We start from the raw sequence: 11,482 nt of genomic DNA on the forward strand, positions 1-11,482 counted from the left end.
GGAAAATATGCTGCTTTGCTATTTGCTGATATAAGTTGGTCATCAGCATACATTTTTTTCTGTATGTGACTAGTTGATGCTACTTTAACACGACTGATATATAAAATCAGTCACCATTATGTAGTATTTTTGTAAGTAGTAAGATTATATTCACTTCAACACCATCAGATATCGGCGGATGGCTCTAAAATGGCATCCTGACAAAAATCCCGACAATGTGGAAGAAGCTTCCAAAGCTTTTAAATTAATTGCTGAGGCGTATGAAGTATTATCTGATGGTAAGATTTCGATCTACGTCATATTAGAATCATGTTCTTGTCCTGCGGGAGTATCGTTCCGTAGAGTTCCTATAATTTCGTATGTATGCATCACCAAGCATACACGGTATACCTTTGACGGACACAAGGAATAGCATTTGCTGTACATAGAAGCTGTATAAGTATGATGTGTTTGTAGTAGTTGATCACTGAACACCTTTTCTCGACTATAGAGGAGAAACGCGAAGCATACAACTTGGCACAAAGTAGTAGCGCACATCAGCATCCGAATGGTAGCTTTGCAGGCGCGAATCATGCTGAATTTGCAGACAGTGGATTTGGGCCCACGGGTGGTGCATCCTTCCAAACCTATGCCAATTCAGGTATGCGGGGTGCGGGGACTCCTAGTTGCTCAAGTGTCATTTAGTCGCGATTTATTCTATACCGTTCGGCTGCTCGCTTATATTAGTTGGTGTAGACGAATATTCTATTTACCTGGAGGTAGTTCTATCTCGAATTGTGTTTTGTACGGTAGATCATGCTGCCTTCACTGTTGTATCTGCTGTAGAGCTTCTTCTATACTCATTTGAGGTTTTTCGCTGAGTTGCAGGCCATCATTCGGAGATGCCCAGTTTCAGTATGTTCAGCAATGTTGAGATGGACGATGATCACTGGCGAGATCCCTTCGGCGGGATGTTCTATAACTTCACGGATCCTTTTGAGTTATTCAATTCCTTCTTCCAGGAGATGGGCTTAGACAATGGCATGGGTAGTGGTTTTATCCAGAACGCGCACCGGGATATACACCATCATGTCACGAGTACAATGTTCAACCAACATCAGCAGATTCAGCAATCGCCCATGAATCGAGGTGCCACAGAAGTGAGTGGAACTGTGTTTGTTCATACCAGTGGGGTTCAAGTGCTATTTATAGATTCTCTGCCAAGTTGTAGTATATACATCAATCTTTTGCAGTTGATATTTATGCCGACTTTCGACTCACATCCGCAGGTACAAAGGCAACGAAATTTACAGATGCAGCAGCAACAGCAGCAGCAAATGGCAATGCATATGGATCGACAACGGCGACACGACTTGATGTATCAACAACAGCGTATGATAAATCAGAATGAAGCTACTATAGCCCAACTGCAGGAGCAGGTATGCACAAGAGCTGTTCCAACAAGCATAGCACACACATGTCTGACGTAGATTCCATTCATGCTTACAGTTTCACCCACAAAAGAGCATTTGTCTGAGCTCATGGTCATCGATTCATCGTCCTTGTTTTCGATGTTCATTGCAAGCTTCTTTGAAGTGCTGAGTTGTGGCCGCGAATTTTGATAAGTTATTTCGGTAGTACATTGTGTCTCAATTCAAATCTTGCCACATTTTTCGATGGCCAAAGCTATCGTTGGCTTGTTTTACAAAAACTAGTGGACAATAGTCGCTACTGTCCAATTGAACTGCCGTCGTTGCCAGTTGAACGTTACCGATGATGCGAGCCTTTGCATATCGCTTACGGGTTACCTAAATATCATTTACTATCGGCTACCTCTCATATACGCATTACTCTTATTCGCCCCAGCTCCAGGCAAACTCCGAAAGACCACGTCAACAATCACAACAGACGAGTACAATATTACTGGGTGGATCGAGAGATCTGCAGTCATACTCATCACCTGGATTCGCCTCTCCAGGGTAACTATGCTCGTTCAACTGTATATTGATGCAACGATTTTGTCCTTTTGATTAGTTCGCGAGTTCTGCTATATTCTCAAGTCCATTACTCACTCTCTCACTATACCGCAGGATGCAAATGATGCAGATGCATCAGCAAATGATGATGTCCGGAGGTGGTTTCGGCGGAAGTTTCGGTGGAGGTTTTGGTGGCATGGGCATGGGCATGGGCTTTGATGGCTTCGGAGCGATGGGAGGGATGACTCCCATGAGTGGATTTGGGCAGATGGGGAATATGTTTCCTCCAATGTTTGATATGAATGGGATGCAGAGGTATCTAGCGCGTGACAATTTTTGCGTGCATTGGTAGAGCGGTTGTGTACTTTCTATGGAATCGAATGGTCGTAAGATTGCTTTGGCCTACCGTCACGAGTCTCACGGTGTTTTGATCCTTTTGCCCAGCAGCGGAGCATCATCCTCATCCACATCCACCCAGATAGTCAATGGCCGCACAATCGTTACGAAAGAAGAGGTGAGCATTAATTCTTCTATCATCTATGCTTTTTTGACGTGGGATGCCTCGACGAATATCAGTTGTTTACATGCATGTATCGACCCTTCGCACTGATAATTTGCCTCAAAATCTTACAGATTCGGGATGGGCATCGGGTCACTATCGTCATAGAGGATGGAACGACAGTCGCGCACACCGTTGATGGGGTGGATCAGCTCGGGTAGATTGATACAGATGTACTATAACTCAACTTGTCGCCTCGAGCGTAATATGCCCATCAAGAAAGTTCATCGCAGTGCATGCTCCAATTGCAGCGCGTGCTCCATGTTTTCAGAAACCGGTGAAAGTTAAATGCGCAGAAGCATCTACTATGCAGATCACATTTTCTCGAAAGCAATTTTTCTATGCCGAACCCTATGTACAGTGATCAACTTCGAGAAAGCAATGACGTTCATTTAACAGACTTCCGTACTCTTGGCCCATAGCGAAATAAGCCGATAGGTGCGAAAAGTTCATGACACTAATGTTCACAGCTTGCTTCGGAGTGTGAGGAAATAGGATCGTATGTAGGGCAGCCATCAGCCACGAATTTTACTCTACAAATCACGCACGAGCGCATCCACCTATTCGAGTCACGGGCTACAAACATGCATTAGTAATGCACATGTTGTTTTACAGCTTGCGGAAATTGGATTGTACAGCTGCCGCAAAAACGTGACAAACTGCAAGCCTGAAGCCTGGTAACCAGTATGGAGGTAAAAAATGTTTCGATTACCGTCAATTTTGTATGATAAACATAGCAGCGGCCTGATCCGAAATACATTGGAATGATAGATACATCAGAAAACTGCAACTCGCACGCCGACTGAGATTACGTAATCTTCAATTGGTTTAGGAAGAGGCTGATCCACGTATTCTCAAGGTTTCCCCAGACACTATCACTTCCAGTAGTGGGTGCACAGACGATGCTCATGCACTGACCGTTTTACACATTTTTTCCTATATTGCAATGCCAGCTACACAAAGTAAACAATAAAAGCTCTGCAGAATCATAGAGATTCATCATATATCAAATATCCCTCGAACGAGTCTTGGGAGTGCCAACAAATCAGAAAGAAAGTATCAATTTATGTTCATACACTTTTATCATCAGCCATTATCACAATCAGGTCCCACAAAAAATCCAGGAGGTGATTTCCTTTCCTGGACAGCAGACTAAAAGTTGACATTTGCTCAAGTGCTGTCCTCGGATCTAAATTCAAGCTTGAAGCGGTACGCCATGACCATATCTAAGCGGCTGTAAATAGAAGGGCGCGGAAGTTTTTGTGGTTGCGAATCTCCAACAACCACTAAAATGCGCTGATGAGTAAGACGGACGCCGAAGCTGTCAAACGCAACAATTGAGACATCACAACGTACTTACCTTAAAGCAAATGGATAGTACAAAACATAGTTTGTGTCCCAAAGGTTGTTGTAGAGGTTGAACGCCATCCCGGTTACATATTCGGGAAGTAGGCCGGCAGTCGTCGGATTGAAAAGGACTGATCCATAGGGATCTGAGAAGCGGAGACCAAACACAGCAAAGTGAATTTACGACTATTGACGCTGTGGACATTATTCTGTGATGGATCCACCGCATTCGAACATTTTTCATGACAGACAACCGCAGACATACGAATACTGTGCTTATATGAATTGAACCTACCGCTAAGCGTGGCAGGCAGCGCAAGAGAAGTATCAAGGGTACGAATTTTCACGATTGTCGTTTCAGAAGAACTATGACTATCTGGCAGCAGGCGGTTCTTCCTTCTAGATGTGGCTCTGCAAGCAATACGACATACATATTGTGTGGGCTTTCAGTGATGTGGGCAAGCATGATGTCGCTTTACGACGTCGATTGCGTGAATCAATTCAGATGGAATATATCATGTCAGTGAGGCTGCCAGCGCAAATAGCGTACCTACCTATGCGAACTTTTCAAGCTGGCGCCTTCCCAGACTCCGTGTACATTATGGGATCCATTTGTGAACACTCCTACTACCGGGATGTCTTTTCCCAATTTGTTAACGTACCATTGTGCGGATTGATCATTTCGACTCGCTGTAACCTCACTCCTACGCAATTGCTTTGATGGTCCCTTTACATGTCCGTCGTTCACTGTCGCGCATTGAGCTTTAGGTGTCTTCAAATTAAACACAAGCGAAATGCTTTCGGCATTCCGAGTCGACCTTTTCCCTTCCATCTGCACCAGCACATCGATTTCTGGAGAAAAATCGTGCTTCTTTTCCGGCTCCGAAGTCGAAGATTTCATATTAATAGAGATCACAGAGCGTTCCGGAGCCCCATATAATTCTTTTGTCTCCTGCGGAAATGTCAGTTCTACAACGTACTTGCACTCTCGAGCATTGGGAACCCCTAATGAAGAGTTAGATTCAGACAGTTGTAAGCAACATGATATATACAGGGGAATGTATGTGGACTGGCACATGTGTTCGAATGCAGTTAAGTGAGCATACCAGATGCCGTCAGATCGCTGGTTGTCACACTTATTCTCTGAACGATAGGCATCCAATCCATCCGTTGAGCATCCTCGTCTACTCCTTTTGCAATTGAACACCATCCAGCAGGACTATAGTGTTTACAGGTCTAACATCGAAAAGCACAAAAATAAAAATAAAATGAATTCAGCGAGATTCCCTTTTAAAGCTGACAGCAACATATTGTATCATTCAGTGCAGCCTTTCTGAGCAATTTTTTTGGTATATCTGAAGGGAATTATCTGAGCCTCTCACCTGATCCATGGTGTATTGATCGTAGGTTTGGTAGACTAGCAAGGCAAGCGGTTCATCTGTTGATGCCCAATTATGGGCTCCTTCGGAATGGACTAAATGGGATATCGCTCCGGTGAGTGCGGAGAATTTCAATGTCCATTCTTCTTCGTTGCTTGTAGTACATTGGTGGACAATCTGCATATACGGACCGGTTGTGATCAACATATAGCGAGGTGAGAAGTTATTCGTACAAGGAATTGAATGCATCGCACATTGCTGTTAGAATAGGTTCACGGCGAACTTTAACTCCTATCTGCGAATACAACACAATCATACAAAATAAAATACTAAAGTGAGAAATACACTGATATTAAATTAAGTTCACAATGTGTTTTACCCATGCTCTGCAAATGATCAAAACGAATTTTACCTCAGAAGGAAGCTCCAAGCCATCAACAAGCGTGTATAGCGTGTCGGTGTTCGAATCAGGAGGTGTGTTCACATCGGGTGTGATCGTCAACTCGTTTAATTGATTCAACTCATTCACCACGAAGGGAAGGAGAGGGTGCGTGCTGGGAAGCAATCGTTCAGCCCATTTGTTGAAAGCTCTTTGTTCCTGCCATAAGTTCTCACTTCGATTGTATGCCTCACTTGCTACTAGAGGCCGGAAGATCACATTTTTATGCGATGTGGCATTTCCTGTGTTTGACGAGAATAGTTGTCAGTTGTCTTAGGAACGAATGCTTACTTACAATAAACCTAACAGTAGCGATCTTACAAAGGACAGTGACGGTCGTGTACCTGCTGCGAGCCAGCTGAAGCCCCATGTATGCTCGAAGTTCTTTATCAACGCTCTCGAAAAATGATGCCATGCAAGATCTTTACCATCAGAACCATCACAAACACCTGCTGCTTGGCAGGATACCCGCGCACGTGCCAAAGCCCTGTGTCAAATTAACGAGATTTAAGCTGAAGCTTTGTGGATCATGCAATCAAGTACAAGATGACTTTGAGCCCGCACATAATAGTCAGCATCGAGTTGATTATGCACCAACAACAATCTTACCTGTATGTTGCGACCTTCAATGGATCACTCTGAATACCGAATATCCAAGTGTCTCCCATTTCCTGGTCTACGACGGGAAGTGTCTCTGTGAGTGAAGGACCTATTGTTAGCAAACCACCCGCAGTTTCCCCGGCGGCATGATCAGTAAGCGTAGTGGCATCGTCTGTTTTTTGGTTTAGTGATAACCTAACGCTCGAAAGCCGATCATTCGCATCGGACTTTGTTGCTGTCGCCGCAGACTTTTCATTGAGAAGTCGAAAGAATCCGTCGTATGTGGATGCTTTGATGACTTCTGATTCGGGAAAGGCCGCTCTGGCCATACGTTCGACGTGAAACACGTCGGCCAGCGTATGAGACCCGGTATTATCCGTTTTGAATCCCCAGCAAAGCACGTGCGCAAGTCCTGGGATCTGCATAAGGTAGTTGTTGTAACATTTAGTCTGAGTGTATACGCTTGGATGTTACACTGCTAAATCTGACGAGCACGCTGCCTATGCAATTAAACTTCCTTCGTGTAGCAAACTACCGCAAAAAGAAGTCTTCATTTCAATAGATATGTATCGTTATGCTACCTGTTTTGAATAAGCGTGTTAGATAGCCCTGTGTATGTTCCTCAAATTTCGGAACCATTCTGTAAGTGCAAGGGGGATATGAAAAAATCACTATCTGTATCGCGTCAGATAGATAATAGTGCCGAATGCAATTGGTATATTACCTGCAAGCAGTCTTTTCTTGAAAGTCCCCCTGGTTGTGATGGTGTGGGTCCCGGGTTGTCAGGATAGCCGTGTTTGTGGTACGCCAGCACTACTTCTGATCCACTTGTGGGGTCTCTCCATTTACTGATGGGAGGTACGCCTACCCCTGCTGAACCCCCGTTTATGCCTGCGTACATAGAAGTTTATATACCTTTCTTAATACAATCAATATCAGATTTACTTGTAGACCTACCCTTCTTAACTGTAGTGAATACATGCATAAATTATTCGAAAAAAATCCACTATACAATAACCACAAGTTAGAATAGATTAGCACCCTTGGTGACACTTCAGACACACCTAAAGAAACGTACTTCACGCCCGCTTTATTTAATAAATCCAATGTCGCAATTGTAAGACCAGGAACATCTCTTTGGCTCAGCACCTCCGAGTGTGAGGTTCCGAATTCCTGGTGATATACGGTAGCGTGACAAAATGCGGAATCTACTGAGAAACGGTCCAGTGTACAATTTATGCAACAAGTGTGAAATTACAACCCTGAATCTTGAGAGCTGAATACAAATTAGTCATTAATAAGTGTCCAGGATACAAATCGCATGGCAAATCTAGTACCCGTGAAGACACATATCACGGATACGTAGAGATCGCCTAGTTCACACACCAAACAATGAGAAGTCTGGAATAAAACACGCCTACCTCATCCAGCGAAGTGGCAAGTGAAAGAAAGTATCGAAACAACGACGGTTCCGCCTGCTCCACTTCCGCATTGAAGGCTCCAGCATGCCATGCAAACACTCCCTGCTTAATAGCTCGCCTGTGGGAGAGAGATATGACCAATGATAAAGCGTAAATCCTTCAATATGAATGTTCTATTGACGACTGCTCGCCTCGAGAAGAGCAGGCGGTGAGTGTCCCAACGCGTTCACAAAAGGTATGTCTTAGGCACGTCTATGAGAGACATACTGATAACTATCACATGTTGTGCGCCTCATCAGATAGTTGAAAGCGTTTAAAAAAATTGCAACTATCGTATATAGGAGGGGAAATACCATGTATTGTCAATCCTCTTACCTGAACGTTGCAATCTCAGTCTCATTTGGGCACGAGAGTTCCAAGGCCGGCAATAGACGAAGATGTTTTGGGCAATCCAAGTACAAGCTTATCTGAAATTAATGAAATAATAGTGACATACTGTTGCCCGGGCTCTCATAACTGCAGTAGAAAGTAGTGTAACTGTCCATGACGATCATAACTTTATCGAAATAATAATTTTTCGAATACAACTGATGCAGTTTCGTGTGTACATGCATTGCGAATAAGTAGCGCCATACCAGATATGGTTGCGTTGTATACACATAGGATGAGTTCCAACCCTCGGATCTGCAGCGAACGTAAACCACATTTTATGCAGTGGCGAACTATTTTTTCAGTTGTCTTATTAGTGTTTAAAATTAATTACAAGATTGTTTTTTTGGAAAGCATGCATTAGACACCGCGCAAGAAAATTTGTCCTGAATAATGTTTGATACTTACTTCAGTTTGTTGGCCGTTTCGATAGCTTGCGGAAAGAAAAGGTCGAAGTAGTCGTTCACTACCTTGGTCAGCGAGTTCGTATAGCCCAAATCCAGATGATTCTAGAATTTTGTATATTTATTATATGGTGAATTTTAGAAGTGGATATTCTACCACTTTTTCATATCAAAAGCTTGAACGTAATAAGCTGCCTTTTGTGAGAAGTGTAAATCTGTCTTCAATAACATCAAAGCTGCAGGTAAGGATACAGATGATGTAATTGGTAAAGCTGTTTTTTCTTAATACGCAAAAGTGCAAAAGAATATGTGGCCTGGATGGCTGGAATGACTTAAAACCCTAATCATTTCTCAAAATAAACGCTCTTAAAACCATCAAATGTTGTCGCACAAAATTGTGGTGATGTTGGATGATTCTACTGATAAAAGATATGTGGATAACATATGAGCTAAGAAACTCTCACTGAAGCCCACGATACGGAAACCGCTGACACCAGGGAAGGATACAAGATGGAAATTCTCTCCTCAGCTATGCAGTATTTACGAGCTTTCTATGTAGAAAGGTCTACCTTTGTTCGTATCATGACCCCCGGGGTGTTCACGACACGTTGATAGGCACACCTTACGATCGAAGGAGAACATAATTGAAACTACTATCTGATAAATGATGTGCACAGTGTGGACCTTTATCTCGGCCGCTAGGGCCGCATCATTTTTTTCGGGTTTTGGTATGTAAGCAACGTGTATAGCCGAGTGAGCTAAGTACTACAGAGGTGTGTGGTAGGTATATTTGTGGGCAAGACACGATACGTCAGAATACGCTCACCCACTATCATACGTACAGAAGGAGTTTCGGATATATAAACGTTTATACACACACACATACCCAGACTATCATACGCACAAAAGGAGCTTCGGATATATAAACATTTACACACTCGTGTACTTATACTGCGGTGTGCAAGTGCGAGAACAGCAGAGCTGTTTAAATGTCAGGGTGGTTGAGAGACACACACACATAGACTGAACTGTACACTTGTGGGTGTGTATAAATAGAATTATTGCACGTAACTATGACAACCATAGCGTAGCTGTACACGCTCCCACCACACAACGCCACCAAGGCATAATAGAGTGTGGGTGTTTGCTTGTCGGTGGACTGATACGTTAGACAATGTGTAGGTACATATAAGTATGATAGACGCAACGGGCACACTGTCGCGATGCAGACAGGTGCGTAAAGCACTCAACAACATGTTTGTGCTAACCTCTAACCACTCACCTTTGTCACTGGAGGTGTACACGACACGTTGATTGGCACACTTTACAATCGAAGGAGAACATAGTTGACACTGTTACCTGATAAATGATGTGCACAGTGTGGACCTTTGTCTCGGCCACCAGGGGCGAATCAGCAGTAGTTGAAAGCGCCAAGCGTAGCAATATTGCGTATAGAACGCTCAGCCTCTCCAACATCGCTGTACGCATGGCTAATATATCTAGTACACGTAGGAGAACAGCCGCGGGAAGTATATCGGAGCCTTTAGTGCAGTCTAAAGAGCAGGAATGATACTTACAACTGATGAGGGAATAGTACTTGTAGCTGATGCTACGCCAAAGAAAAAATGCAGTACTAACACATATGTGACAGGCAGCTCAAGGTGATTGAAGTATAGATATAAATAATACACAAGAAGCGTGAAAATTAAAAAAACGACTGATGTGGAGATTACCAAAAAAAAAGCCGAACTCAATCGATAAGCAATTACTAGAATCATTTTCCCGCCAAAATTGGGAGACGTCCTATTTATTTATGTAAATACATATTTTCATATTGAACAATAGTCTCTCTATACATATGTATTTACAGTCCATATGTATGTAAAAATGTGAATAAATACGTACACGACAGTATATTAAATCTTTTTACATATTTAAATATCCTTCCAAATTATTTATACAATATTTACTGTGTGCACACTTCACTTTCGGCTGCTTTTTCCATAAAAAAAATAAAAATTTAGAAACTTCGAACATAAACTGAGGTCTGATGAGTCATAGCCTTCTTCTGTAATAGAACACTGTCAGTGTCATTGACCATCTACATATTTAGAATGAAAAGTAGAAAAATATGAGGGCGAACGGACGAGTCCGTAGGGATACTGTTGATATTCTCTCGGAGGTTCGTTCAGTCGTTCACAACATATTTGTATCTATTTATTACTTATTTATACATATCGTACGCTCTCATAGACCTCAGACATACACGCAGAGGCAATATGACAGACGAGCAGAAAACTATAAACGTGGGTTCACGCAAGAGCAAATTGGCTCTTCTGCAAACCAACTTGGTACGTATAAAGCGACATTCTGCTAGTATTGTATTGTATTGCTTATCACAGACCCTGTATATGTCCAATTATTGCAACAAGAGAACGCGCCTTTATGACGCATGTTTTACTCAAAATGATTTTCTACTACTTGAATAGGGGATGCAAATTAAGGAGGTAATTCAATATATGGAAGTACCTTTTTGAAGATCATATTATTCAAATTGATTCACCACTTCCTAAATAGGTGGTGGGAATGTTAGAGAAGCTCAATCCTTCGATCAGGTTCAATGTTATCACCATGGACACCCTGGGTGACCTGGTCTTGGACACAGCACTGTCCAAAATCGGAGAGAAAAGTTTGTTTACAAAGGAGTTGGAGACGGCTCTGCACTTGAAGAGTGTGGACTTCCTGGTTCATTCCCTTAAAGGTAGGAGGCGCCAGTATTTTAACTAATATATATATATAAACATACATACATACATACATATATATATATATATATATATATATATATATATATATATATATATATATATATATATATATATATATATATATATATATATATATATATATATATATATATATATATATATATATATATATATATATATA

At 42.2% G+C, this 11,482-nt stretch overlaps 3 protein-coding genes across 4 annotated transcripts in view; 2 read left to right on the top strand and 1 right to left on the bottom strand.

The window, feature by feature from the left end:
• Nucleotides 1-178: 178 nt before the first annotated feature.
• Nucleotides 179-3,495, top strand: SARC_05921 (the record flags this gene model as incomplete). Of its 2 annotated transcripts, none has more annotated exons than XM_014300202.1 (8): nt 179-278; nt 491-640; nt 868-1,139; nt 1,269-1,418; nt 1,846-1,958; nt 2,070-2,270; nt 2,400-2,469; nt 2,589-3,495. In XM_014300202.1, 8 exons carry the CDS (start codon nt 179-181, stop codon nt 2,673-2,675), a joined length of 1,143 nt encoding a protein of 380 aa, XP_014155677.1. In that variant the 3' UTR covers nt 2,676-3,495. The 2 variants fall into 2 exon arrangements, with proteins under 2 accessions (XP_014155677.1, XP_014155676.1); XM_014300201.1 differs by having other exon boundaries at nt 2,403-2,469.
• An 87-nt stretch (nt 3,496-3,582) lies between these two features.
• On the bottom strand, nt 3,583-10,009 carry SARC_05922 (hypothetical protein; the record flags this gene model as incomplete). Its single annotated transcript, XM_014300203.1, has 16 exons — nt 3,583-3,748; nt 3,875-4,007; nt 4,157-4,272; nt 4,416-4,866; nt 4,968-5,097; nt 5,244-5,417; nt 5,653-5,921; nt 6,024-6,166; nt 6,289-6,698; nt 7,004-7,170; nt 7,344-7,452; nt 7,701-7,818; nt 8,076-8,167; nt 8,336-8,384; nt 8,538-8,638; nt 9,893-10,009. The coding sequence occupies 16 exons, from the start codon at nt 10,007-10,009 to the stop codon at nt 3,685-3,687; spliced, it is 2,643 nt and encodes an 880-aa protein (XP_014155678.1). The 3' UTR covers nt 3,583-3,684.
• A 648-nt stretch (nt 10,010-10,657) lies between these two features.
• The window catches only part of SARC_05923 (porphobilinogen deaminase), a 2,688-nt gene continuing 1,863 nt past the window's right edge, over nt 10,658-11,482 (top strand). The window contains exons 1-2 of the mRNA XM_014300204.1: nt 10,658-10,884; nt 11,111-11,294. Of these exons, the coding sequence (XP_014155679.1) occupies nt 10,813-10,884; nt 11,111-11,294 (256 nt within the window). The 5' untranslated portion in view covers nt 10,658-10,812. The remainder of the gene's footprint in view (nt 10,885-11,110; nt 11,295-11,482) is intronic.

This window comes from Sphaeroforma arctica (genome assembly GCF_001186125.1).
Source record: "Sphaeroforma arctica JP610 unplaced genomic scaffold supercont1.402, whole genome shotgun sequence".
Taxonomy (NCBI): Eukaryota; class Ichthyosporea; order Ichthyophonida; genus Sphaeroforma; species Sphaeroforma arctica.